The sequence below is a fragment of the Astatotilapia calliptera genome, chromosome 8 (assembly GCF_964374335.1).
Source record: "Astatotilapia calliptera chromosome 8, fAstCal68.1, whole genome shotgun sequence".
NCBI classification, from domain to species: Eukaryota; Metazoa; Chordata; class Actinopteri; order Cichliformes; family Cichlidae; genus Astatotilapia; species Astatotilapia calliptera.
In genome coordinates, this window is record NC_137429.1 from 19,819,128 (window position 1) to 19,846,796 (window position 27,669).

General features: G+C 39.5%; 1 protein-coding gene across 1 annotated transcript; it reads left to right on the top strand.

The window, feature by feature from the left end:
• The first annotated feature begins 10,932 nt into the window (after nt 1-10,932).
• On the top strand, nt 10,933-27,429 carry ace (angiotensin I converting enzyme (peptidyl-dipeptidase A) 1). Its single transcript, XM_026178914.2, has 25 exons — nt 10,933-11,480; nt 14,671-14,841; nt 14,931-15,018; nt 15,838-15,981; nt 16,104-16,295; nt 16,681-16,778; nt 16,938-17,107; nt 17,193-17,416; nt 17,700-17,844; nt 18,114-18,212; nt 19,209-19,331; nt 19,432-19,637; nt 19,774-19,910; nt 20,261-20,419; nt 20,796-20,883; nt 21,048-21,191; nt 22,514-22,705; nt 23,110-23,207; nt 23,333-23,505; nt 24,122-24,345; nt 24,437-24,581; nt 24,682-24,780; nt 24,983-25,105; nt 25,265-25,449; nt 26,168-27,429. Exons 1-25 carry the CDS (start codon nt 11,247-11,249, stop codon nt 26,368-26,370), a joined length of 3,864 nt encoding a protein of 1,287 aa, XP_026034699.2. The 5' UTR covers nt 10,933-11,246; the 3' UTR covers nt 26,371-27,429.
• The last annotated feature ends 240 nt before the right edge of the window (nt 27,430-27,669 follow it).

The following is a 27,669-nucleotide window of genomic DNA, read 5'->3' on the forward strand; positions in this document are numbered from 1 at the left end:
TTTAGAGCAGCTGGTCCCAGGGCAGGGCTAACAAGTGAGGTCTCGACTAGGACTGCTTAAGCAACATCTGTCTCGCGAGAAACAAACAAACAAACAAAAAAACACACCATTTTTTACATTTATTTTTTGGTGGGGTTAATGTTTTACACGTCCCATAGTTTGCTTGATAAAATAATTTAAAATAATTTTGCAGGTTTTAAGGAGCCCGGATGAAAGTCACTTGTATTATTCGTTAAGTCCACTAGAGGTCAGTGTAGTCTAAATAAAATAACTCAAGGTCTGTCGACGGCGGTTGCCCTCTGCAGTGATAACAACGGTGGGGGTGAGGATGATGATCGTCGCTCCACACGTTTGGATGCAATCTGTGGAAAGCAGGTATTTTTTTAATGATAAATTCAGGTAAGTATAACCAGAGAGATGATGACTTTTGTAATTAGGTTCTTACATAATTGCCAAACGCTTCGCCAAGTTTAAATACATTGCATTGTTTTACATATCCTGTATAAACACATTCAATTCCCCAACATCCTTCTTTGAGTTCTGGGTAAAAGTTCACAAGTCCCTGACTCCAGGTTTCCAACAACTTTGCGTTGGTTTACATGCTTATGCCCTTTTTGGGGCCATGCGATAAACCACAAGAAGAACTGACCTTAACTCCAGTTATTTTGAGTTTGATTACAGCCTTTTATCTAAACAGTAAAGAGAGAGAGAGTATGAATCATCATAATACTGCAAGATATATGTAAAAACCTTATGTTGTCTTGTTCTGATCACCCATTCACTTCAAATTATTTCTGACACGTCACTTGAAATATTTCCTACTACTGGATTCACTGCTTTAACATTTGTAGACGATCCCTAGAGGCATCATAAGAATCCCCTGACTTTCCCCTAGTGGTACCATGAGTTTGACATTTGGACTGTATTTGAATCTTAATCACGATTACCTACCATGGCGCTTGATACAGTTCCCTGGAGTTCATTGAGGAAAGCTGCAGACCAGCTACTGAGTTAATAAAAACAAAAAATTACAGTTAACAAGAAACATCAAGAGGCTGTGGAAAGGTGCGTCTGTACCAGGAGCATTTGCTTTACTGCCACCAACACAGGGATGGTTCTAATTTGACAAAACAGCTCTGTGATAATCGAGCTTTCTTGCTGCTAAGGTCTTGTGAGGAGACCCTGACAGACGTAGTTAGAAACCCTTTTGGATGTGGTTCCATGCAGCTTCAAGCCCTAATCACACTTTTATCCTGAAGTAGGAGCCATCGCAAAATAAATGTATTCTTTCTTTATCATTATTTTAACTGGCATCTGCTTTTTTCAGTCTTTCACAGCACATGAGATTATAAATTGAACTATAAACATTTACGGTACTGAAGTTAAAATGATTAATTGTCCCAGAGATATCTTCTTCTTTTTTTTTTATCTGGTTATAAATTTCTTTATCTTTTAACTTGAGCCTAGAATTCAAGTCATGCTTATGTTTGGCTAGTATAATAGATTTTTGCCACAGTGTGTACAGTTATCAGTTTAGCTGATATTACAGAGTTATTAGGAGCAGTGGTGACTGTTAAGACGTTTTTGATAACTTTATTTCTTTATTGGATATTTGTTTCACAAGACTAATACTCAGCGCAATATCAAAGCTATCATATGATTAATGAACTCCATCTTTATCATTTAATTTATTTTAATTTGTCAGACATTTGATCTTATTCCTATCCTTAGCTTGACTTGAGTCTTAAAGGCTATATTTTAATTGATATGTAAATTCCCTCCAAATTTGTTTGATTTTCTGTGTTTCTGCACTCTTTGAAAGGACTTAAAAAAGTAACACAGAAACGTGTTGTCACATGTGCAACACCTTTTGCGTGAATTTTGACGCAACATGTGTAAAAAATGCTTAAAATTACCTTCAAACAACTTTCAAAATAAACACGTGTGTGACAAATCTGACACAACGTGTGTTGTCCCTGAGCTGATGCAACACGTGTTAGCACTTAATGTGTTGTTGTTAATACATCTGTAAGAGTGCAGGACGGGCTTTTTGAGGCTGGCTTTCATAAGCACTATACAAAGAACATTTCTTCCTCTTCTTTTTATTTGGTTATTATATTTGGCAGCGTTTGTGTGCATGCGTGCCATCATTCTGTCTGTAACCACAATAACTTTGAATGATGTTTTGAATGAATTCTGATAAAACATTTAGGGAAGTAGAGTTAACCATCAAATAAAATTTGCCTTACATCCAGTAAAGTCTACAAGGTCAGCTCATGTATTGGTGGGAAATTGACAAAAAGCCTCAGAAGTTTAGTGTTCATTGGGAATATATAGAAAGCACTGTATGCAGATTTAAAATATGTCCCATTTGACCTCTGACCTGTCTTTAGAAGCCAATAGAATGACCTGAACATAAAGGCATTTGAGGGAATTCTGAAAATCACATTACAATAACAGGTTACAGTCAGGCATAACATTTCAAATATGTGTGCAGTGTTTCTGAATAAGTCTAATTTTTAATAAAATAAAATAGACTGATGATCAAAACCTTTTTTTGCTTGCTAGCATTACTAAACATTTAAACCCATTTACTAAACAGTGAAATGAATGCTACAAATGCATTATATGAACAAAAATACAAATAATAAAAAATAATTATACTTAAAATAATGTCAGGTATAATACAATTGGTTTCAACAGGGCAAATAACAAAGGTCAGATTTTTTAGGCTTTATCTTCAGTTGAGCAGATCTTTCATTTCTTTTGTTTTATTTTTATTGATCGTTTGATGAATGCCAACACCAGTTCTGCAAATTGTGCCTTGTGCTGCAGCAGCACTTTATCTAAGCTCCCCAGTCATGACAAGCAGTAGTGATCCAACACACTATACCAAGACAAGAAGTTGTGGGCTCACAACATAACATACTACAGAGCAGCCGAGGAAAGGGAAAACACTCTATACTTACCTTTCTGCACTCTCACTGACCTCAGACATTATGTCAACTTAAATGCACAACTGTGGTGTTTTAACCTGTTCATTAATGGTTGTGACTGTGCTTCTTTAGTCCTCTCGGTACTGGAAAAAGAAAAGGTATGTGTGAAGAGTGTTAAGTAATGAACAAGTTTGCTACTTTAGCTTTGACCATCTGATAAGATCTGAACTGTTGCTTTTATCAGTGAACCCCAACCCACTGCAAATGAGTAGTATTCAAATCTAAGTCCAACGTCCATATCGGTCAGGACAGCACAAACTGCTGTTTTATGGTCTTGTTTACACCGTGAAACTATTCAAGTGTGAAGCTGTTTATTTTTTAAAATGGAATTGCTTGTAGTCCCTCAAAATACATCCCATTCACTAGAGGGCATGGAAAAATATATTCTTGGTCATTTTAATTAAATATCAAAGAACCTGGTAGAAGCAAGCCAGGTTCAAATGTGTAGAGCAATGCTGGGACTAATATAACATCAACAAACCCGAAGAAGAAGTCATATAGTTTAGGTTTGTAATAATTGCAAGAAAAGTGAAATCGAGCCTCTTGAACTGAACAAATCTACGGTCCCTGGCGCTGGTTCATGCTGCATACTTATTTGAACAGAAGCAAAAATTTTAAAAATAAATGTTCTGTTGACATTCTATGCCTGGGTGTATTCATGAGGGTTGAAGAAACAGTTTCCATAACATTTAAAAATATTTTCAATTTGACGTTGTTTATATGGAACAGTGTTCTCCTCCGGTGCCTTTTTTTGGGCTATTTTTACTTCTGTTGGCATGTTATCGCTACCAGCTGTTGAAACCATTGCCTGGATGTGGTTCATGTTGCACTCAAGGATTTTTTTTGTGCAACATTGCTCCGATTAATGCCCTGCTTTGATACTTCTATGAATCTTAATGAAAGGTTATTTTGGCTGGGCCCTTGTTTCCCATGGGGCTGCAGCAGTAGATAGACAACCATGTCTGATTTTTATAACAGATGCTCTTCATGACGCAGCGCTCCTATTTATCTCTGCTTGGGACTGGTACTAGGAGTAAACTAGCCTGAAATCCCCCTGATGCTTTTTTTTGAGTCATGAACTGGAGATCTCCCATTATTCACTTCTTCTGCTTCACTCTCCATGTGTTTATACACTACTTTGCATTTAATCATTAGTTATTAATAATCCCTGGCTCTCTTCCACAGTGTGTTTTCTGTCCTATCTCCCTCCCCTCTTCCCTTCACCAATCATTGCAGATGGCTTCAGCAGAAACTCAAGCCTGATTATGCTGAAGGCTTCTTCCTGTTAAAAGGGAGTTTTACCTCCCCGCTGTTGCCAAGTGCTCGCTGATAGTGAGTTGTTTGATAGTTGGGGTTCTCTCTGTATTATTGTGGGGTCTTTACCTTACAATAAAACGTAATTACTGTTGATTACTGTTGTTTTGATTTGGTGCTATAGAAATAAAATGTAATTGAATGCGTTAACCACTACATCACTGTGAAAATTTGCTGACCATTAAAAAAAAAAAAGAGTTCCTTTTAATGCCAGGATTACACCTACCAAGTTTGGATCAACTGTCTTTGAGACAGATGAAAGAATAACAGACGTATAGAGATTCCTTTATTCATCAATAAGAATAAGTCAGACAAATGTTGATTCATCTGGAATAATAATAATAATACAGATGCCTAAATATAGTTTAGGTTGTTGTAATTGTAAGTGAAGAAACTCCATCCTTGTTTGGCTTAATGTCATCCTATACGCTGCCATACCTGCCTGCATACACTGATACACACATACAGCCCAGCAGCTGACATTTCCAACATATAGCTGCAGGGCCGGCCCGTGGCATAGGCCGTATAGGCAAATGCTAAGGGCGCCGTCCATCAGGGGGCGCCACGCCAGTGCCATAAATGTTGAAAAAAAAAAAAAAGTTGGTACTATTATTTCTAAATACAAAAAATAATCCCACGTTAATTAAAATGCAAAGTAAAGCTTATTTAATAGAAACATTATTTGTTACAACATTACGCTAGAAACATTATTTGTTACAACATTATGCCCCCCCTCCCCGCACGGTGCGCCCCCTCCCTTCCCGTATCATGGTTCCTTTTGGACGTCACCACATCAAAAAATCAACACAAGATGTCAAAAAGGCCAAAACTGTCAGGTGCCCAGGGAAGAAAAAAGAGAGAAGAAGAGGAGGAGAAACGAGAAAAAGACAGAGGTAGGTAACGTTAGCCTACATGAAATTATTTGTCTGAATGTGATAGTAACCTAAATTTTTAGGGTTAAGCTAATGTTACATGATTCGCTAATTGCTAATCAATAAATAGCTAGTTAACTGTTTTAACGTCAGTTAATATTGTGGAGGGGGCTAAATTGTTATGGAAAATAATAATGTAACGTTAGGTAATTAATTACAGTATTCCCACCTTTCCCACCATTCCTCATTTGTATTCATCTTTTAAGCAGGTGTTTTTTGTTTACATTGTTATTGCCTTCTGGTTAGCTAACGTTTACCCTGCAGGTAATAGTCACTTTTCCACCCCTGTATATATTACAGTTGTAAGCCTAGTTGTTAAAGTGCACATCATTAATGTTAATTAAGCAATATCACATGAGAGGGAATGCTGTTTTTTAATATGAGCACTGCTGTGATTCGGTCAAAGATAATCATAACATAACATTCTCATATGATATTATACTGTTACTTTGCATTCTGCTATTCAGCATTTCACTGTAATGATGACAATAAATTGAATCTAATCTAATCTGCATATCAGTTAACATCATATATATATCTCTTTGGTTTTTCATTTATATTATATCATTTCATTTTATTCCTGGAATCATATGTTTTTATTATTAGACTTTAATACTCAGTGGTGTCACATACTCCTCTCTTCAGATGCACTGTTGAAGTTTCTAAATCCCACCCCTGGGCCATCTACCACATCTACCGCTGCTGCCTCCACTTCAGCAGCACAACCCACCAGTGATGCAGCATCAGCAGCACAACCCAGCCATGATGCAGCAGCATCAAGCGGTCTTCCTGTTGCCTTATTTATATTGTATTTTTAATTTATTTTATCCAACTTGTTGACACGTTTTATTGTGTTTATGTATGTAAAATTTATTGTATTTCATATATTCATTTTTTATTTTTTGTATTCATTTATTTATTCATATCTTTTTTTATCTTGTTAATTATTCTGATTGTGAATTTGCTTTCTTTAAGTAAAAAAAAAAAAGGTCAAAGACAAAGCTATTCGGTTTCTTGTGAGTACATACACTACACTGCCGATGTAGGGGGGTGCCACCTAAAATCTTGCCTAGGGCGCCAGATTGGTTAGGGCCGGGCCTGTATAGCTGTATGTGAAGATTGGATATTCTGGGCTATCACAGTTTCTCCACACTTCACAGACTTCCATTAAACGAAAAGCCAAATTTAATTATAGTTCTAGGGAGTGCAGGAAGATTGCATTAAAGGGACACATATCACACAGAGACACACACAAAAAAGGCAGCAGTTAACACTCTTTCATTGTCTCTCTGGGTACGCGCAACTGACAACTCAATTCCAGTTAGTCTTCAGGCACCTGCTGCCCTAGTCTTAAACAGTTTTTAGCCTATGAGCCACTGGCTTACAAAAACTCAGAACTTTGCGTTTGATGAATTCCTTTTCTTATCACAGCTGTGTCATTATTTCAGGATACAATAGCTTTCTTTACACTTTATATAGATTGTGGTTTTCTTAAGTACAGTCAGTGTCACAACAAGATGCTATCAGAAACACGTGTGAGGACATGAAAAGTCTCTCACCGTCATACCTGATTAGATTTCCTGATGGAAATCTAATCAGGTATGACGGTGCTAGGAAGTGTTCAGTAAATAAGTGTTCAGGGTCGTTGCACGTGCTCAGCATATGGCGCACGTTTTCAAAGAGGTCAGCAAGTCCAAGCGCAGGAACATTAAAAGCTCTTTCAAGATATCAGCTATGTGGTGTGGTAGATATCTATGACTTCTAGTTGCCTTAGTGAGATCGATGGAGATTCACATGCAGGACAGTACAACCTAAACTGCTGTCACACAGTTGCCCACTTAGCTCCAAAGACAGAATGGCTCTGATTTAACAGTCGGTTCGGCTTTAATTTTCTGTTACAGGGATCATCACTGCGGTTGTCATTTCAATGTTAATTATCTTCACTGGCTAAAGTCATAATAAGCTAGCCAACGTGTTATAGCTCACACAAAGTGCTCAAGAGTTCATTTACCTCGTAAATAAAATGTCAGCATCAACTCAATTACAGCTGTTATCTGCTTCAGAGGGAAGATGTTATCAGCAGGAGTGCAATAATTTCCACCAGCAAAGCCATCTGGCGAGACATTAATTTTATATCCCCCCCCAATCCTCCAACCCCCTTAACATAAAAGGATTAGACATTTTAAAGCCCTAATCTATTAATTTACTGTAGTCATGTTAAAATCAAGGTTAATGACTTTGCTAACTGTCTTTAACGGCTGTTATAAATCAAAGTACATGATGCCGTAGGTTAGTATGAAGAAGTATAAGCTGCAAGCATAAATGACTCTTAAACAAGCAACTGATGCCTTGACCTATAGAAAAATATGATTGATCGAGGTGCCTTATTTAAAACAAAACAGTAAACTAGTGTCTTAAGAAAATGTTGTTCTTCACTCGATCCCTTCCATCTGCAATACAAGATCAGGCGGTTTAGATCAGATGTTTCATGGCCCCATTTAGTCACTGCACTCACTACCTGTGCTACACAAGTGGCTTAAAGACATAATCCCTCATTTTGTCACAGGACTCTAGAGTGCATATGATAAAACAACAACATCAACAACAACAAATCAAAAACAAAACAAGCAAACAAAAAAAAAAATCTGATTTCCTTCCTTAAATGTCAGGTTTTCAAACTTAACGCACATTCACATGTGGGCTCAACATCAGCAGCAGCGATGCTTACATCTTAGCTTAAGAAACGCTTTGAAAAGACATCAGATCTTATTGGATATCTATATTGATATGAACTGGATCTCTTCCCAGCTCCTGGACAGTCTGAGGTGCAACCTGGTGGCCATCATTTACCCAGAACGATAATGTTAAAGGCAGCATGTTCTCCACAGCTTCTCCAGAGCCTTTTACATCTGTCATATGTCCTCAAGGTGAACCCGCTCTCATCTGTGAAAATCACAGGGTGACAGTGGTGGACCTGCCAGTTCTGTTTCCTATGACAAATGCCAATAAGGCTCCACGGTGGAGCGGTGAGCACAGGTCCCTCAGACCACGTTAAAATCTGTTTCTGATTGTTTGGTCAGAGACACTCACATCAGTGGCCTGCTGGAAGCTATTTTTAAGGGCTCTGTCTGTGTCATACAAAATCCCTGTTATTTATGTTCCTCTTTGCACAAAGAAGCAGATACGCATCCTGCTGATGAGTTGAGGACCTTCTTCAGGCCTGTCCAGCTATCCTAGAATCTCCTCCATGCTCTTGAGGCAGTGCTGGGAGACGTAACAAACCTTTTAGCAATGGAACATACTGATGTGCCATCCTGGAGGGGCTGGACTACCTGTGCAACCTCTGTGGGTTCCAGGTATCACCTCATGCTACCAGTAGTAATGCTGACCCATTGCTGTTTTGGGGTTTTTCTCATAGTTATCACTCTGTTGTTAATTTTTATTTACACCAAAGCAACTGAAACAGTTTAAAACCCCCTTGCTGCTTAACTGACCAGATCAATAACCCACAAGTTGAACTGACTTGATACTATACTCTGATTAAAACCGTCCCATTCATTTTTTCCCCCCGTAGCCAACACATATGATATAAAAGTAAGAAGCAGCAACATGCCCTTTTTAACACTATGATTAATTTTCTTCCAAGATCTCATTTAAAGTGTAACTAAAGTCCGGTGAATGATCTGCTGCTTGGTAGCAATAAAGCCAGCTGACATATTTCAGTACTGTCTCAATGTAGCTTCATGTCACATAAAAGTGTGAATGTAACAGCAACATAATTGACCTTTTAAGGGGACTGTTTTGTTTGTGCATACCTGGTGACACAATGAATGCACCTGCTGGTGCAATACGGTGAGTCACATAGCTACAAGCCTGTAACTCTGCGCAGTATAGGAGGGTGACTGCAGTATGCTTGAAACCATGTTGGAGAGCAGTGAATGCAAACATTTATACAAAGCTAAAATGATTCAGTTAGAACAGTTTATTACTTTTGTTTGTTTAAAATTTGAGGTCAGTTTAAAGCTAAAACTGGTGACAATAAATGAAACCGCAAACCAGTGCTTGGAGAAAGTTAAAGAATATGGTGAACAAAGTGGAACATTGGACTCCTGAAGAGACAGCTATCCAAAGCTCTATGAGGTGATGGAAAACATGACTGTTAATGAGTGTCGGCTTATGTTCGTGCAGCTGTTAACTGTTAACATACCTGATTCATACCCCCATCCTCTCCACACCCTCTCACCCAGCATTACCTCTTTGGCTTCTTCAGCCTTGTGTCATGATCCTGTGTTTTGTCATTGTAGTTTTCAGTTTGGATTTTACATTTGCTTAAATTATGTTTTCATTTTGATCTTGTTAGTTATTAAGTTTTTCCTGCCCATCTGTTTCCCCCCCATGCCTAATCTGCATTTCTATGTTATCTCCCGTGTTTAGTCAGTTTTGTCTTTGTAGTTGCTTTTTTCTGTCAAGTTCATGTGTCTTTGTTTCAGTCTCAGTGTGCTGGTCACTTCCTGTTTTATTTTGATAGTCACGTGTGTGCAGTTAGATTATGTTCAGCTGTGTTCCCCAGGTGTTTCCTCTTTGCCACGATTCCCTTTTGTATATAGATAGTCTGTATCAATCTCTTTCTAGTGTCATAATCTCCTTCATCCCTCTACTGTGTGTTCTGTCAGTTTGTATTCCTGAGTTCCTGTTTTTGTCAGTCTCCTGCATGTTGGATCCTACCCCGTCTTCTTCACACAGCATTAAATGACACTTTGAAGGTCTAATAAAGGCAGTGAAAATACATGTATGTATGTATTGGGCTGTAAACAGGGTTAAGAATGCCAAACATAGTTTTTGTCTTGTTTCTTAGGTATTTATAAGCTGTAGATGATTTCACATTACTCTGCTCATTGAATGCTGTGTGTACTGTAATTTTATTCAAATGGCTTTGTCAGGGAATTACTGGGAAGTGAAATACTGTAGCAGCTTGGCTTGGGATGAAGAAAAACTCAGTGAATTTGGTTTGTCTACTCAATTATGGCAGGAACACGTGCACATGGTTCTTATTTTAGAGAAAAGAAATGTCTCAGAATATTTCCCCTTTACTGAATAAGCTTCCACTATTATGGTTTTGCACAAATTGCTCTGACGGTTGCTGTGCAACAGCCAGTGAAATAAGGCTTGTTACATGCTACATTATAGTGGGACTGTACACTTAACTGCAGTTGTGTCACATAGCCTGAGTGGTGTAAACATCCTCATTCTAGGTAATCTAAACAGTGGCGTTATGAATGTGTGGGAACCAAGAACATAATGATCATGATGCACACTGACCACAATATTCAACTGAAGTTGCTCACCATTTATTTGTTACTTGCTTCCTTTTTCTGCTGATCTCTCAGTCCTTTTCTCCAGAGTCCTGCCATCCCCCCACCCCCCAGCTTCATTCCCTTATCCCCTCTTTCATTTGCCCTGTCTTTATAACTCCCCCTCCTGACTGAGCTAAAGGAGGAAACTGAGAGCAAAGTATGTGGAGTCCCTCCCAGACACTCCACTGCTGGTTAGTGAGGAGCCACTGCCAAGCAGGCAGGCACACTGCACCAGTGTGTCATAGTCTGTATCTCATCTTGCTCTGTTACCGAAACTTCTGATCAGCCAGCCATCCAAATCCTCTCAGGCTGGTGAACAGAAACGGAAACAAGGGAAGGGAGAAAATTACAGAGGAAGGGGGTGTATGGGGTACTTTGTTCAGTGGTGTAAAGTAGTAAGAGGGAAGGCTGCAGGGAAATGTGGGCTGGGTTACACTGGCACTTAAAAAGAAGCTTGCGTTGACTCCTGTGCATTTCACCAGCAGCCAGGCTGGGAGGCAAAGAAGGGACGAGTGAAGGAGTGGATGAGACAACAGCTTCAGGGGGAAGGTGTACTCTCACTTCATTGAAGCAAGTGTATTTTTAGCCCTTCCACTCAACTACTTCACTTCACAGCTTTTTCTTCCACTGTGTCTTGGTGGGGGCTAGCCATGGGTACTGGTTTGGACAGGTTTCTGTGGTCAGTACTGCTGCTGCTGCCAGTCTTTGGGCAATCTGAGGCTCTGCCAGAAAGCTGGCTGCCTGGGGAATATTCAGACACCATCAGTGATGCACAAAGGTTCCTCAGTGACTACAACAGCACCGCCGAGGAGGTGTTTTTCCACAGTGTCTCTGCCAGCTGGAACTACAACACCAACATAACAGACCACAACTCAAAGCTTCAGGTAAGACATCTGCAGTCTCGAGCTCACAAGACAACTCGGTGGCCAACTCTTGCTCTCATGCTGATGTTTCATTGTCCACTGTACATCACTCTTGTCAGTACTAGCATCTTGTCACCAGAAATGCAGAGTTTTCTGGGGAACTCAGCTCTGCTTGACTTGGAGATTACTACTATTCATCTCTCTCCAGCATTGCATGCTCAGTTTCCTCCCAACGCAGCCAACTCTGCTTGCGCTTTACTGGAAAATAAATGAGATCTGAATGCCTGTGGTGTGAATGTCTTTAAAATATAATTCTAATGGGTCTCGCCTGCTCTTATGTTGGCCTTTTTTCTCGAGTAACTGTTTGCTTTATGATTCTTCTGCTTGAAGTATTTTGTCCTTATGGTAGCACTCTCTACTAAATGTAGTTTTGCACACACCAGTAGTCTTTATAGCCCGTCGTGGCAATATTTGCAGCCAGTAAAATGCCTTTTTAAAGCAATTTCAAAATGTGTTTCTTAGAAGGGAGCTGCGACACGTTAATATCAGATTGCAATTGTTCTAAAACTGCATGTTACCACAGGTTTGAGAGACAGTTGCATTAAAAGCTTAGGGACACGATAAAGCCAGTAAGGCAGCAGAAAAGTACAGTGAGACTGGAGTCAGAAACCAACAAAGCTGCTGCGGTGTGGAAAAATCACACCCATGAAATAGTCAAACATCCAAGTCCTGTTGGACAGCTGTTGAAACAGGAATTTGGTAAACTATCTAGGCTTTGAACACTACTTCCCTGACAAACACACACACAACAGGTGTCCCACACTGAACTCCTTGAACAGGGTCAATCTACAGAATGTGTTTTGTTCCGCAGCCTGCTTTTGTGATGGAAGGTGAAAGACAAGCAGCCTCGCACATGCTGCGCGTGAGCATATTTTCCTCCTCTGAGTTTTTTTTAAAGAAGGATCAAAGTGAATCTGAGCATAGAACTCCATCTAATCTGGTAACCAGTCAGCTTGACAGAGACATTTTGCGATATGGGCTGCTCAGCGAATCTTGTGCAGTTAAATATTTTGAAAAGTTATATTTGCACACTGCTCGTTCACAAAAAGCAAATATGTGCATAAACACACTTTACTTGTCGCTTCAATGGATGCAAAGGTGATTGTCATTGCAAGTTAAACTTTTGTACGTGGAGAGGATCAAATAGGAAAAAAAGTTAGATATCAGCAGATGTCAAAATCAGAGGCTTTGGCATCCATTTCATTACAAACATACAGAGCTTCTTTTTTTCAATGCTACTTGTATGTGTTCATATTATAGAAAATGTTGCATAACTTAGTGCACATTTTTCTTTGACATTAGTGTTTTTTGAGATGCAGATGTTTTAAAAATATCTTTAAAAAATTGAAATGTAAAGTCTGTATTTCTGTAATCAGTTTAAATGCTAATAATAGGTGAGACAGCTCATTCCAAAAGGTAAAATTGAATTTAAATTTGTAAACTAATTTATTACTAGTAGAAAATATATAAATGTAGCAGAAATTGAGTGCAAGCTTACAGACAGAAAATGATTGCGAAAAATAGAGATTGAGAGGTAGAGCACAAAGATCAGAGTTAATGCTTCTCAGCCACACCATTTCTTTGTTTTTTTTCCTTCACCTGCAGCCTGTTATTTTAGGGAAGGCTGCTAAAGAAGCAGATAAGAAAGGCTTACAGTGGAAACATTACTTGTGAGAAGCTACTGTTCTGTCAGCATGTGTGAGGCGCAAATAATGGTTGCATCAATATGCGTGTGCAATTATTTTGTAATCTTTTTCATACTTATAGAAGCTAGTCTGATTTTCTCTACACCTACTACAAATAATAAAAAGCTGCAACACCATTAAAGGAATTCTTTACAAATCAGAGGTGCATATAAGATGCACAGTTTATAGAGGAGCAAATGAGTGTTGAATGGCACAGCGGCCTTGAGTGCATCCATTCTTCTGAGGCTTATTGTTCATGACCTATGTCTTCATGATTGCTATAAAAAGAAGCTCTTGACACTTACTGGAGCAGCAGATAAGCATGTGGACTTGAGTAGCTATAGCATTTTTTTCTTTTTAGAGATGTTATCCTTGAACAAGGGTTATTTCACTTAGCACTTGCTCAGTAGATAGGTAGAGCTCTTTATTGCCACCACGGGGAAGATGTATTGTTACAGCTATCAATAAACCAGCAACTTGAAGACATATTCTAGTTACACAGTTACGGGACAAAGACAGAAGGCTGGTAATGATGACATTAGATGAAAAAGTAGAAATGATAAAGATTAGCTTAAATCCTTGCATCAAACTCAATGTTCAGCCATCCATCAAATTTCAAGAAATCTGCATGATTCTTTAAGGGAGACTAAATGTAGGCTATTGCTCTTATTTTTACATTTAATTATTTATTTCTAATAGATTGTAAACATAAATATTTATTTATTTTATGTGGGAGTCACTTTTTAGTTCAGGCTCAGTAGTTTGACTGCGTATTTCAGTATGCCACTGTAGTTGTGCTGCTTGGGCAATACATTTTTTTCCGAGGACCCACACGAGAAACTGGGACTGTTATGGAGGGCCACACCGATAAGCCAGACTCAGTCCTACTGAGTTGGTGCAGCCCTCCACAACAGTCCCAGTTTCTCGTGTGGGTCCACGGAAAAATGAATTGCAGACTCATGATGCAAGATGAAGAAAGACACCCGCGTTGCATAAGATATGTTTTACACGGATGCTGGCAGTTACATTGCTTTGAAAGTGCACTCTGGTCTATAATAGGAGCTTGTAAAACTGATCCGTCCTTTCATTTTCTGGAGGATGACAGTCTTCACAAAAAACTGGCATGTGTTATAACAAGCTGATAATAAGAGTCCAACCCCGTATGACTTTGTGCCAACAGCTAGTTCTTACAGTACAGCTCAACAGAGACTTTCACCAAGTCTGAGTTTTCTCAAGTGTTCACTTATGCTCTTGACAGATATCAATAATTCAAATATTTACAAAAAAAAAAGAAAGGAAAAAAAAGAATGATCCTGCACCTTTGGCTTTTTCATGGTTTAAAAAAACACATGCCATAAACATTATTGATAATTATTATTTATTGCTACCTCTTGAGAGACCTATCAATGCACTGTTTAAAATATTTAGTAGCCGTATCATTTACGTCTACCTTGTTTTGTCTTTAGGTAAGTGCATCTCTTGAAGAACAGGCATTCGTGGAGGCATGGGGGATCAAGGCTAAGCAGGTCTTCTCTTCTGGAGTTCTCGACACCCTTCCTGACCCTAAAGACAAAAAATTGATGGAAAAGATCATGCTACTCGGTGCTGCCAACCTTCTCCCGAAAGAAAGAGAGGAGGTTTGTCTGTCAGATATTTAACAAGTCGGTAACCATGTTTGTGACACTGCTAAACTCTTTTGTATCTTTTTAAAAAAAATTCTCTACAGTATAACACCATTCTGAGCACCATGGACAATATTTATTCGACATCTAAGGTGCACCCACAGCCAAACATCAGCTGGAGTCTGGAACCTGGTGAGTTCACTATAATAAATGCTCAGTTTTGAAGATCAAACAAGACAAGCAAATGATATGATGCAAGAATTTTTAAGATGTTCAAGGCGAAACAAGGCAGTGTTAAAGAATATGAACAAGTCAACGATGCCCGGGGAAGAAAACACTTTTAAGCGATTAAGATCTTATCAGCTTTTAAAAGTAGCAGGATGGGGATATTCACTTCAGGGAGGTCTCCGGGGGAAGTGCTGTGGTTATTTTGAGTGAAAATCTAGAGAAAAAACACATGGGTAGCTTTTAACTTCAGCAGTGTTAATTGTGAACAATAGTCCTTTGTGCTTTGCTGGCAAAAACTTCATAAAGTAACAGTGAGGCAAGAGTGCAAAACCAATCAGTTCTGCTACAATTTTTTTGTTTGTATAAGTAAATGCGTTCATTAAGGTGCAGTCCCTGTTATTGGTTTCTTATTCTTGGAAATCATCCATCTTGGGTTACTCCATGATGCATTCCACTCACAAAAACACTACTGTCTCTATCATAACAAAAACTTCCAGGTGTCGCTTTTCCCTGCCATTTTCTGTGCAGCTCACCTCACCTTTTCCTAACCTTCATTTCCTCTCTCTGGGATTTTGAAGAAAATTGTTGGTTTAAGTAATTGTCAAAATAACACTGAGTTATCACAAGTCTTCCTGCTGTGATAACGCGAGCAGACAGTAATCTAACCACCAGCACATCACCATGTGTTCAGGAAAACCTGAAGCTTTTGAGTGTAATGCACCGGATTAGCATCTTCCTGATTGTAACACTTTTTCCACATCTTTTTGCATTTCTATTTTAAAGAGCTCACAAAGATCATGGCTAACTCCAGGAGCTACAAGACGCTGCTGTATGCCTGGGAGGGCTGGCACAATGCGTCAGGCGTGCCACTCAAACAGTACTATCCAAGCTTTGTGGGGCTCAGCAACAAAGCCTCGCGAGCTGATGGTAAGTACTCCTTTCTAGCTGTTGATATCGAGCAGGAGATTCCTAATGGAGGGAAGAAGAAGCAAAGCAGAGTGAGGACACAGAAGTAGAAATGACCACATTAACATTTTTGCCCTGTTCAGGATTTCAGGACACTGGAGATGACTGGCGCTCTTGGTATGAGACTGAAACTTTTAGGCAGGACTTGGAAGAAATCTACAAGACCATTGAGCCGCTCTACCTGAATCTGCACGCCTTTGTGCGCCGCCAGCTCTACAACCAGTATGGCCCCAAATACATCAACCTTAAAGGACCTATCCCTGCTCACTTGCTAGGTAAAATGCATGCAGTATCCATCCAATATGAGCTACATGTACATGCATGCATTACTTAGGAGTTGGTTGGCCAAAAAAATATAGCAAAAAATGAGAAAGGGCAGGGTGGTCTTTAATTTGTAATTTATTACGATGTATTTATTTTTAACATTAATGTCTTTAACATAAACAGTAATTTTTAATCATCTGTAGTAAACACATATGCCATGGCCAATATAAGATCAGAGAATTAGGATGCAGGCACACCATGGGAGTAGTATAATGCTCTTATCTCACTGCTGTGCATAAACATGCTGCAGCAGGCATTTCCTACAGTGCTTGTGAGTGGTCCACAACACAGTAAGTCAGAACTGTTGCTTAAGTGTGTTTTCCTCCTCACCCCCAGGAAATATGTGGGCCCAGACCTGGAACAACATTTATGATATGATGATCCCATTTCCTGACAAACCTAACATTGATGTGACTGATGAAATGGTCAGACAAGTAAGTAGGACGGGAAGCTTTTATGGAACTAGATTAGGTTAAAGGAGGAGGGGAAAGAACGTTCTCTGGTTCTTCCAGACCATCAAGCTTTCACTGCAATTCAAATAATTTTGTCAAACAGCATTAATTGCGACTAGCCTGATTGTTTCCACTTCGCAGGGCTATAACGCCACACACATGTTTCGTGTGGCCGAGGAGTTCTTCACCTCTCTGGGTTTGGAGAGGATGCCTGAGGAGTTCTGGGAGGGATCCATGCTGGTTAAGCCTCAGGGTCGAGAGGTGGTGTGCCACGCGTCTGCCTGGGACTTTTACAATCGCAAGGATTTCAGGTAAAATGAATTTTAGTTGTGCTTCACATATTTTTCATTGCTAATAAAACATAAAATTCTATTCACATTGCATTCCCTATTTAAGAATTAAGCAGTGCACCACAGTCACGATGGAACAGCTCTTCACTGTACACCATGAGATGGGACATATTCAGTATTACCTGCAGTACAAGGACAAGCCTATGGGCTTCCGCAGTGGAGCCAACCCTGGTTTTCACGAGGCTATCGGTGATGTTTTGTCCCTTTCGGTTTCTACGCCCAAGCATCTGGAAACCATTAATCTTCTGGAATCTGTGACATCTGACATCGGTAATAACATGAACACAGAAATAAAACCTTTCCATACCACCAACATCCCTTCTGGTGGGCTTCAGTACCATAACTAAGAAGGCTTCCGTATAAGGGCATCTTTTAGAAGCAACACTGCAACACTGTGTAATTTATCCCCAAGACTCCAATACCAGAAGTGTAATAAAATCCCGATTTTTATACACTCAGACAACTGAGATGAATTCTTATATCAATATCTTTCTTATCCTATTTGTTTGTTTGTTTGTCTGGTTTTACTAAATGACGCTTTGTGTTTCTCTAGAAACTGACACCAACTACCTGCTAAAAATGGCTCTGGAGAAGATAGCCTTCCTTCCCTTTGGCTACCTTATTGACCTCTGGAGATGGGATGTCTTTAGTGGAAAGACCCCTCCGGAGCGTTACAATGCTGACTGGTGGTATCTCAGGTAGGAGGTTATGCATAGAAACTGTTGTACAAGTTAAAAGAATTGCTTGTGAAATATGTTTGGACAGAATGGTTTTCTTGATAAGCCTATAGTCGAGTAACAAAAGGCATCTTTGGGTGCTAGGCAACCAGCATAGACTCAAGAAAGTTAGTGCTTTATTCATCTTGGAGGGAAACGATTGCCAATTACAATGACTGACATGTGACAAACTGGTAATTATTAGAGCAGGGGTCTTGCTGGATTAACCTGTCTCTTATTTCTTTTAACAGAACAAAATATCAAGGCATCTGCCCACCCACCAGGCGTACAGAGGAGCACTTTGATGCTGGGGCAAAATACCACATCCCTGGGAACACGCCGTACATCAGGTAAGCATCCTGTGATGGAGACGATTGATTGGATTATTGATATTTTCAGGACAGCCATCTGTAAAGCACGATAGAGGCTCTGTCATGGTTTGGGGCTGGATTTCAGCCAGTCTGACAAGGAGATCTTGTCAGTATTATTGGAATTATGAAATCTTTAATCCACCGTGTAATATTATGTTATAGATTTGCAATGACTTACATTTTCAGCATGACAGTGATCCCAAACACACTGCCAGTACATTAAAAGTGTACCGGGATAGAAAAAAACCACAACATGGAACAAGATCAGTCATGGATCGGCCTCCCCAGAGTCCGGACATGAACATTATTGAAGCAGAGTAGGATCATCTATACAGAGAACAGAACAAAAGGCGGCCAACATCCAAAAAGGAGCTTTGAATGTCTCTCAAGAAGAAGTTTGGAGAACTATTCCTGAAGACTTCTGTGTTCAGGCTGTGTTGAAGAATAAAGACGATCATATTAAATATTGACTTTCATTGTTCGAATCACACAAACTATGTTTTTGCCTTGTGTGCTGCATTTCCATGTGTGCAGACTTTGCACAGTACTGTATTAGTGCCTTAATAATAGGTATTGTGTGAAGGGCAACTCTGTGGCTGACGTAAAGGCAGTGAACATGCAACAATGCCTGACAAGCTGAAAGTATGGTATTGTGTGCGGCACTTTCTTGCGGTTTTAAAACAATACTACGGGCCTACAATAGCAGGAAATGTAGCAGAAGCTGGGGTGGTATGAGAAAATCCTCTGACTCCATCTGGTTTCATTTAGGAGATGGAAATAAAAATCACAGACACAGTTACTTTAACAGAAAAAGATTGCAGAGCTTTCATATGTGTGGCCTCAAACACACAATTTACATAATTCGTATCCTCTAAATAGTCATTATTTTCTGTCATTTAATTTTTTTTTCTTTTACCTTGTTTGGTATACGACCTTCATTTGCAAAAGTTAAAGCTTTTCTTTTCCCCCCTGCAGATATTTTGTCAGTTTCATCCTTCAGTTCCAGTTTCATGAAAAACTTTGCGAAGCAGCCAAGCACACAGGTCCCTTGCACACATGTGACATCTACCGGTCTGCGGAGGCGGGAGCCATTTTAAAGTGAGCTGATTATACCTTCAAGTTAAATACCAGGATTATAATTAATGGCTTATGAAGGAAAAAATAAAGATGCAATGCAATTTCACTCTTATCCCTCCAGGAAAGTCCTTCAGGCCGGCTCATCTGAAAGCTGGCCAGTTGTGCTCCAGGATGCTATAGGCACTAATAAATTAAATGCCAGCTCACTCATGAAGTACTTTGAGCCAATTATTGAGTGGTTGAACAAGCAAAATGTGAATGAGACGTTGGGATGGCCAGACTTCAACTGGGTCCCACCTATGCCTGAAGGCTACCCAGAAGATATCGGTAAGTTACCGGATTGAGCACAACAAAGATTATTTACATCTTATAAATGTCATCACAAGTGGCAGCATTAGAAACATATGAAACATTAGTTCGGTGACTTATTTTTAACTGACTTTCTTTTTTCCTGTTTACACAGACAAGAACACAGATGAGCTTGATGCGCAGAAGCTTCTGGAAGAGTACAACAGTACAGCTGAGGTGGTATGGAATGCATACACTGAGGCCTCCTGGAAGTACAACACCGACATCAATGAAGCCAATAAGCAGGCAATGGTGAGGCCCACTGACCAACCAGCTCAAAGGAGATTACCTTAACCATGCTCAAGCACCAGCTCTGCTCATAGTTTTGCTGAATCAATAAAATGAATTTTCTTGATCAAACTGTGTCAATGAATCAATAACTGATTGAGTTAATGTGTCACTAATAAATGCATGTGTGCATGATTCTAATTACCTACACACTGGTCCATCCATCCATCTGTCCATCCATTTGTTGATCTGTCCGTCCATCCATCCATCCATCCATCCATCCATCCATCCATCCATCCATCCATCCTGCTTTCATTGGCATATAATGAAAATTGTTTAATATAAAATAAATGCTATTCATTATTCTTCCTTAGCTTGAAAAGAACCTGGAGATGTCAGCACACACCTTGAAGTATGGACTGCAGGCCCGTCAATACGACACCACTGACTTCCAAGATGGCTCGGTCAAACGCATCATTAAAAAACTCAGTGACATCGAGAGGGCTGCGCTCCCCTCTGCAGAACTGGAAGAGGTGTGAAGGCAATTCCTGTGTGAGAGTATTCAGAGCTGCTTGCTTGATGTTTAAAACACCTCTAAGTGTTCCTCAACAACGATGGACATGCAAAAGGGAGGGAGAATATAAGCTACCGCAATCAAAGACTATACATGAAATATATTTAAAGGAATGTCTCTTTGTTTTGACCCCACTTGCACCAATGTGAATATGTTGGCATTGTTTTAGGAAGGTGCAAATAACCCTACTCTATTCTAAAAGAAATGCATTTATCTGATGAGGTCTTGGCTCCAGAGCAGCTGTAGAAATCTGTCAGATACATTTAATAAATGTCACAACCTGCTAATAATTTCACTTGGATCAAAAGTAGTTTTTTTTTTTTTTACCTTTTTAGTACAATACGCTCCTGTCCAACATGGAGACCAAGTACAGCGTGGCTGAGGTCTGCAGAGAGAATAATGAATGCCTCCCTCTGGATCCAGGTATGACTATGGAAAAAATGCTGCAGATTGACTTCCAGATAAATAATGGCTTTTGGTAGCTGATACACGTGATAAGGCTAAATAGTACAATTATTATCACACTGCCTTAGAGAGTATACAGTGAGCAAAGTTTGCATGATGAAATATTTTAAAATCTGTTTCAGATCTCCAGAAGATCATGGCAGAGTCCAGGGATTACGATGAGCTGCTATTTGCCTGGAAAGGATGGCGAGATGCTGCTGGCAAAGTACTCCGTCAGGATTATAAGAGATATGTTGAACTGGCCAACAAAGCTGCCACACTAAATGGTATGACATTTAAATGTAATTTTACTCCTACTGTGAGATTCTTCATTAATCTGTCCTGCTGGAAAACTTTCAAAAGTTTGGCCTTGATGGAGACAGCAGTTATAGAACAGATTTTTTTTCAGATGCATGGCAGTCAAAGTGTGGTTAATATAAATAAGTGGAGTCAAGGAACTGCTTTAGTCAGTCCATCATATTTATACTCACCAGATACTTTGTTAGGTTCCGAGTTCAACCCCCTTTTGCATTCAGAGCTGCCTCCTCGGCAGAGATTCAACAAAGTGCTAGAAACATTCCTCAGAGAGGCATTTCACCCAGAGAACTGCTGCTTTTATTCTCTATAAAACTCAGAGATGGTTGTGTGGGAAATATCCAGTAGGTCAGCAGTTTCATAAATACTACAACATTGAAAACTCACTCATATCACCTCTCTTCTTCATTTAGATGCTCAGTTTAAACTTAAACAGGCCGTCTTGATCATGTCTTTATGAACTGCTGCCATATTTCCCAGAGGAACCCACCCGAGGGATTAATAAAGTTCTATCTAATCTAATCTAATCTAATCTAATCTAATCTAATATGACTGGCTGATGTGATTAAGCGCTTGCATTAATGAGCAGCTGAACAAGTGTGTCTAACAAAGTGTGTGTGTACATATACAGTATCTCCAAAGTGACAGAGCTGTGTGTACACACAGGGTATTTGGCTGATGGTATATCTAAACAATGAGGACATATAAGGATTTGCAGTAAACTGTCGCACACAGATTCACATTTTATCAAGACCAGGAGTTAAATCATTTGCTCCACAGCACTTATCCTCAGCCAGAGTCCTAAGCTTCATCACACCCAAGGTTTTTCTTTTTCTTTACCTAAAAGTTTTAAAATTTTAAACAATTTGTCTTTTAAAATATTGTCCTTTCAGGTATTTTATCAAAGAGATTTTTCCATTTTGCAGTGACACAGCAGAATGTATTATCACACCAGGCGGCTGACGTTATATAGTAATAAAAACACACTTTATCTTATATAGAGTTTAAGATTACACATTACTTGTCAGTGTTTAGGAAATGAAGACCTAATAAAAAGATATCTGCTATACAGTCAGCAGATTTGAACTATATATACTGTTAATTATTTACTAAAAATTGTTGGATTATGCAACATGCTAGGTGAATGTTTTACTCTCAAATAAACAGCAGCCTTTTTCTGACACGCCAGTAATATGAAATAAATCACTTCTCCAAATCAAAACACTTTACATGATGATGTTTAAAGTATTCCTCTGATTAGTATTAAGGTGTTTCTCTCTGGCATTCTCTGTAGGTCACTCTGATAATGGAGCTTTCTGGCGTTCCCTGTATGAAACGCCTACCTTTGAAGAAGATCTGGAGACTCTGTGGAAGGAGCTGGAGCCACTCTATCTAAACTTGCATGCTTATGTTCGAAGGGGTCTATACAATAAGTATGGCTCCAACTATATCAACCTAAAGGGGCCTATTCCTGCTCATTTACTTGGTAAGTAATGCGATTTGACTGCACTCGAGGCTCTATGTGGACTTCAGATATTTAGTTTTTTTGATGATAGCAAGGTCACAGGACAGAACCACTTTTCAGCCAGCGTTTCACTTTGGAATCCCAAGTATTCTAACACTATAGACACAACTCTCCTTTTATGTCTGAGAGTAGCCCCTTCATATTCTGTCGTTGACTGTAGAAGCGTTTGGATTTAGCCAAGATTTAATTTGCTTTCAGGGGCATCAAGCGTGAGATTGTGTGTGACAGTTCCACATGGTCAGGGATTGGAGCGACTCACAGTCCTAAATCCCACTTGGTTAAACACTGGCACAGCCGATGACCTTCTACCTGACTTCTTAAGACTAAAAATATGGAACATGAGTACTGTTTTTTCTCTTTTTCAGGCAACATGTGGGCACAGACGTGGTCTGGCATAATGGATTTGGTCATACCCTACCCAGACGCTACACAGGTTGACGCCACCCCAGCCATGGTGCAGCAGGTGAATCGATGCATGAACCAGCCGTTGCTTTAAAGCCATTACTGCACACTTCCAAATCCAAGGAAGCATGCAGAAAACATATGCAAGCATCTTTTCTTACAGTCTTTCTCATTTCTCTCACTCAGGGATGGGATGCCATCAGAATGTTTCAGGAATCTGACAAATTTTTCACCTCACTTGGTTTGGAGCCAATGCCGCCGGAATTCTGGAACAAATCTATGCTGGAGAAGCCGTCTGATGGACGCCAGGTGGTGTGCCACGCCTCTGCGTGGGACTTCTATAACCGAAAAGACTTCAGGTTGAGCCTAACCTTTTTCCCCTTCAAGCTAGAATCAAGAGACACGTAGCAGCCTGGAAGCCTTACCAAAATCTTACAGAATATCAGTAAAATCTCAGAATCTTTATATGATACTTAACAAAGGCACTCCCTGAAGAAGCCTGATAATGAAATGGGATGGCATGTACGAAAAACTTTTATAGTCTTCTTCTTTTCACGCATGTTCAGCTAATGTAAGAGCCTCATTTGCTTTCTGTTCACTAATATGGTTGGTTTAGAATCAGCAACTGCCCTAACATGCTGCTCCACTGTGGCATCCACCTCAAATCTTCTCCAACCCTTGATCATTTCTAATATAATTTCCAAACTGTTGGAGATTATATTATATGTCTCCTTCCTGTTGGGCTGCCACAGTTTGTCCTCAAAGAAAAACTATTGGCTCTGAGAAGGCAAAGATAGGCATGGCTAAGTAAAAGGGTATTTTTGTATTACTTTGGATATTGTTTTAGCAGAACATATAAACTATATATGTTTACTATGTCTATTATTAGTATTATTTGTGTGAGGTGGAGTCATGAGTTTGTCTTTGAAACATTTTCATAATTTGCTCTAATGATTTCTTTGGTTGCTTCTCCAGGATCAAGCAGTGCACTGTTGTCACAATGGATGACCTGATCACCGTGCACCACGAGATGGGCCACATTCAGTATTTCCTGCAGTACAAAAACCAGCCCGTGTCCTTCCGTGACGGAGCCAACCCCGGCTTTCATGAGGCCATTGGAGATGTACTTGCCTTGTCTGTGTCGACACCCAAACATCTGCAGAGCATCGGCCTCCTGGACAAGGTTGAGAACAACTATGGTGAGTGATGTTTGCAACAAAAGCAAAATCTTTGAATGCATGTTGCTGTATTACAGCATATGATTTTGGCATTGATAAACACCTCATTTAGAGAGTGACATCAACTTCCTGATGAGCATTGCACTTGACAAGATTGCCTTCCTACCTTTCGGCTACCTGATGGACCAATGGAGGTGGAAGGTGTTTGATGGACGCATCCCACACACCGAGTACAATAAAGAATGGTGGAACCTCAGGTAAAGTTTATATCACAGAAATTGCATTTATTGCATTCATAGATGATGATTCACTAAGGAATTATAACAAGCATGCATGCCTCTTTTCTTTGTATTGCAGATTGAAGTACCAGGGATTGTGCCCACCTGTAACACGCACTGAGGAGGACTTTGACCCAGGTGCAAAGTTCCACATCCCAGCTAACGTTCCCTACGTCAGGTAAGGCTTTCTGATTCTCAAGAACAAACGCATGTGATATTTTATCACCGATAAGTGATAAATGATTCCATACTCATCACCTCATCATGATTGATAAGATAAATATGCTGTGGAACACAACACGATCTTACTATTGTGCAGTAGCACAACTGTACACTGAGCATAGTGCTGACCCTACTTTTTTTTTATCATCTTCAATCAGGTATTTTGTCAGCTTCGTCATCCAGTTTCAGTTCCACAAAGCTCTGTGTAATGCTGCCAAGCATAATGGACCTTTATACACTTGTGACATCTACCAATCCAAAGAAGCTGGAAAGCTCTTAGGGTTAGTACGCACACTTACACACACGCAAGTGGAGATGCTCATATGTATGCTATTTTTTTGTTTTCAGCACTGGCAGTTTAATTGTTTATCCGAGACATCCTTATTAGTTATCCTAGTCTTCTCTGACCTTCTCTCTAACCTTTCTATTGCTGTTTTCAGTGATGTAATGAAGCTGGGCTTCAGCAAGCCCTGGCCTGAGGCTATGGCTATGATCACTGGCGAGTCCAAAATGAGTGCCCAGCCACTCATGGAGTACTTCCAACCTCTCATTGAATGGCTTGAGAAGGAGAACAGCAAGAACAATGATGTTCGCGGGTGGCCAGATTACGACTGGAAGCCTTTTAGTATGTTAACAGAAACACATACATGTATTCACTCATCAAAACTTTGCTAATAAGTTTTCCATAGTCAAGGCCAAACGTTTCTGAACACCTACTCTGAAAAAAAAGAAACACACATGGGAATTCTTTGTGTGTGTGTTTCTCCTCTGCTGCAGCTGAAATGAATCTCCTACTCATTTTGTTTTACAATGCTCACACTCTGACTGAATTGATAAAAACATTACTAAGAAAGTGAAAGAAAGGCCCTGGTAGGGATAGTGGAGAAAAGTGAACGCATCTCTTATTGGAGAGATTAAATTATGAAACCAATAACTAGATGCAAAACTAAATTAATTAGTATGGAAATGATTTTTAATGCTTTTTAAAAGTATTAATTTCATTATTATCTTTCATTATTATTATCTGAAACTAGTACCGACACAGAAATGTTTTCACACATGTGCATTGTTACTCACAGAACAACAGCAGTTTTCTAATTAAGACATATCAACCTGCGCCACCTCTTGGTATGAAGAGGAATAGCTCTTGTAAATACCTAGCTACTGCTGGGCCTCTTGTTGAAGCAGCTTTTACTGATCTCTGTAGATGGAAATGTTTCTTCCCCATTGCTTTCCAAAATAAGCACAAGAAGAAGCCATTTGAAAATAACTGCACACGTACCCTTTATGTTTTAATTGCTGAGTGAAAAACAACCATTTAAACATGTTTGTATCCCCAACAGGTGAATCTCCAACAGGTGAAGCTAAAACAGTGGATTTCCTGGGTTTAAATGTGAACAGGTCGGCTGCCACAGTCGGCCAGTGGATCCTGTTGGCCCTCGGCATGCTGCTATTGGTGGTCACCATCCTTATGGCCTACATGTACAGGAAGGCAAGAAAGCCTGAAAAGTCCTTGTCTACTATGGAGCTGAAGCAAAAAGATTAGCCATGTTTGAAGACTGAACGACGAGAGTGAAGCCTGACTTACTGTAGCTGGCACAATACCAACCTCAATGTGAACATCAGTGTTTTTTGTGTACTGCACAACATCTGAACAAATTTGCTCCTCATGTTTTGTCTGCCTACCAAGTTTTGCATATTTATTGTATACACAAAAACACACAATTCCTTACTTGCCTATGCAAAAGAACACATGCAATTTGTTTTTGTAATTTATTTGTAAGCTTTGATGTTAAAGAAGGAAGAGTTTTAAAATGAAAAAATGAAAATTTGTAAAGTCATTCATTGTGTAAGTGTTTCTGAATATTTGATTTTTTTCTAATAAGTTGAATCCTCAGCATTTCTACAATAAAGACATTAAATATTTATTCTGCCTCTGGAGACGTGACATGAATGAATTACAAAAGTTATTAAAAACAATTTCATTACAATAAAAAAAATGCACAGTAACATAAAAAAGGCAACACCACACGATGAAAAAAAAAAAGAGCTTGTGCACTGTTTTCAGCCCTTCCCTCTTTACTCACAGAGTCAATACAACCTCTTTAGTGGCTACAGTTGCACAACAGAACACAGTACCTGCAGGCTCTCAGGTAACACAGACTGGAGCAGTAAAGCAACACTTAGTCTCATCAGAGACTGTTTAATAACAGGCTTATAACAGCAGTCTATCATTACAGGTTTACCTTAACGGGGGCCACAGAGGCCTAGAAACAATCCAAGAGAAGGCTTACTGTCTTTTAAAAATACAAAGCTCAGTGACAGTGAGAAAACAAATTCATTAAAACAGTCAATTTAACGCAACTTGTTACTATATACAATTTATACGTACCTATGTATACTGGATCGTAAAGTCTCCACAAAGACATCATCCTACTAAACTAATCCAGTGTTGTGACTCCCTGTATGACATTCTTTAGATATGTATGTTAATGTATTAGCCTAAGATGATGTAATAAATAATACTCCCTGACTAAATCAACACACAGCTATTGCTTTTCAACTTGTTACAAACCTGCTTTCGGCGTACACTGCTGTGGAATTCAATGCAGGAAATTACAGTGCATCCGCTGGGGCTGTTTATGCATTTGAGGCTAGCGCCAAAACCATTCCAACGCAAAGTCAGGGTACATTTGATGTGAACATTCACTCATAAGAGAGCGGCTGCTGGTCATTATGTTCTAAGTGTAGGGGTTGAAAATGATCTATAAATCAGCTTATCTTGAATTAAATCCCTAACAGAGTCACTGACTCCTGACCACAAAGTGATAGAAGCAGAAAGGAC

What these genes read in the sequence shown, in the direction of transcription:
- ace (XM_026178914.2), top strand. Translation starts at nt 11,247, where the DNA reads ATGGGTACTGGTTTGGACAGGTTTCTGTGGTCAGTACTGCTGCTGCTG. An exon ending in AGGCTACCCAGAAGATATCG is followed by an intron (nt 19,638 to 19,773) that starts GTAAGTTACCGG and finishes CTGTTTACACAG; the next exon opens with ACAAGAACACAGATGAGCTT. An exon ending in CCCCAGCCATGGTGCAGCAG is followed by an intron (nt 23,208 to 23,332) that starts GTGAATCGATGC and finishes TCTCTCACTCAG; the next exon opens with GGATGGGATGCCATCAGAAT.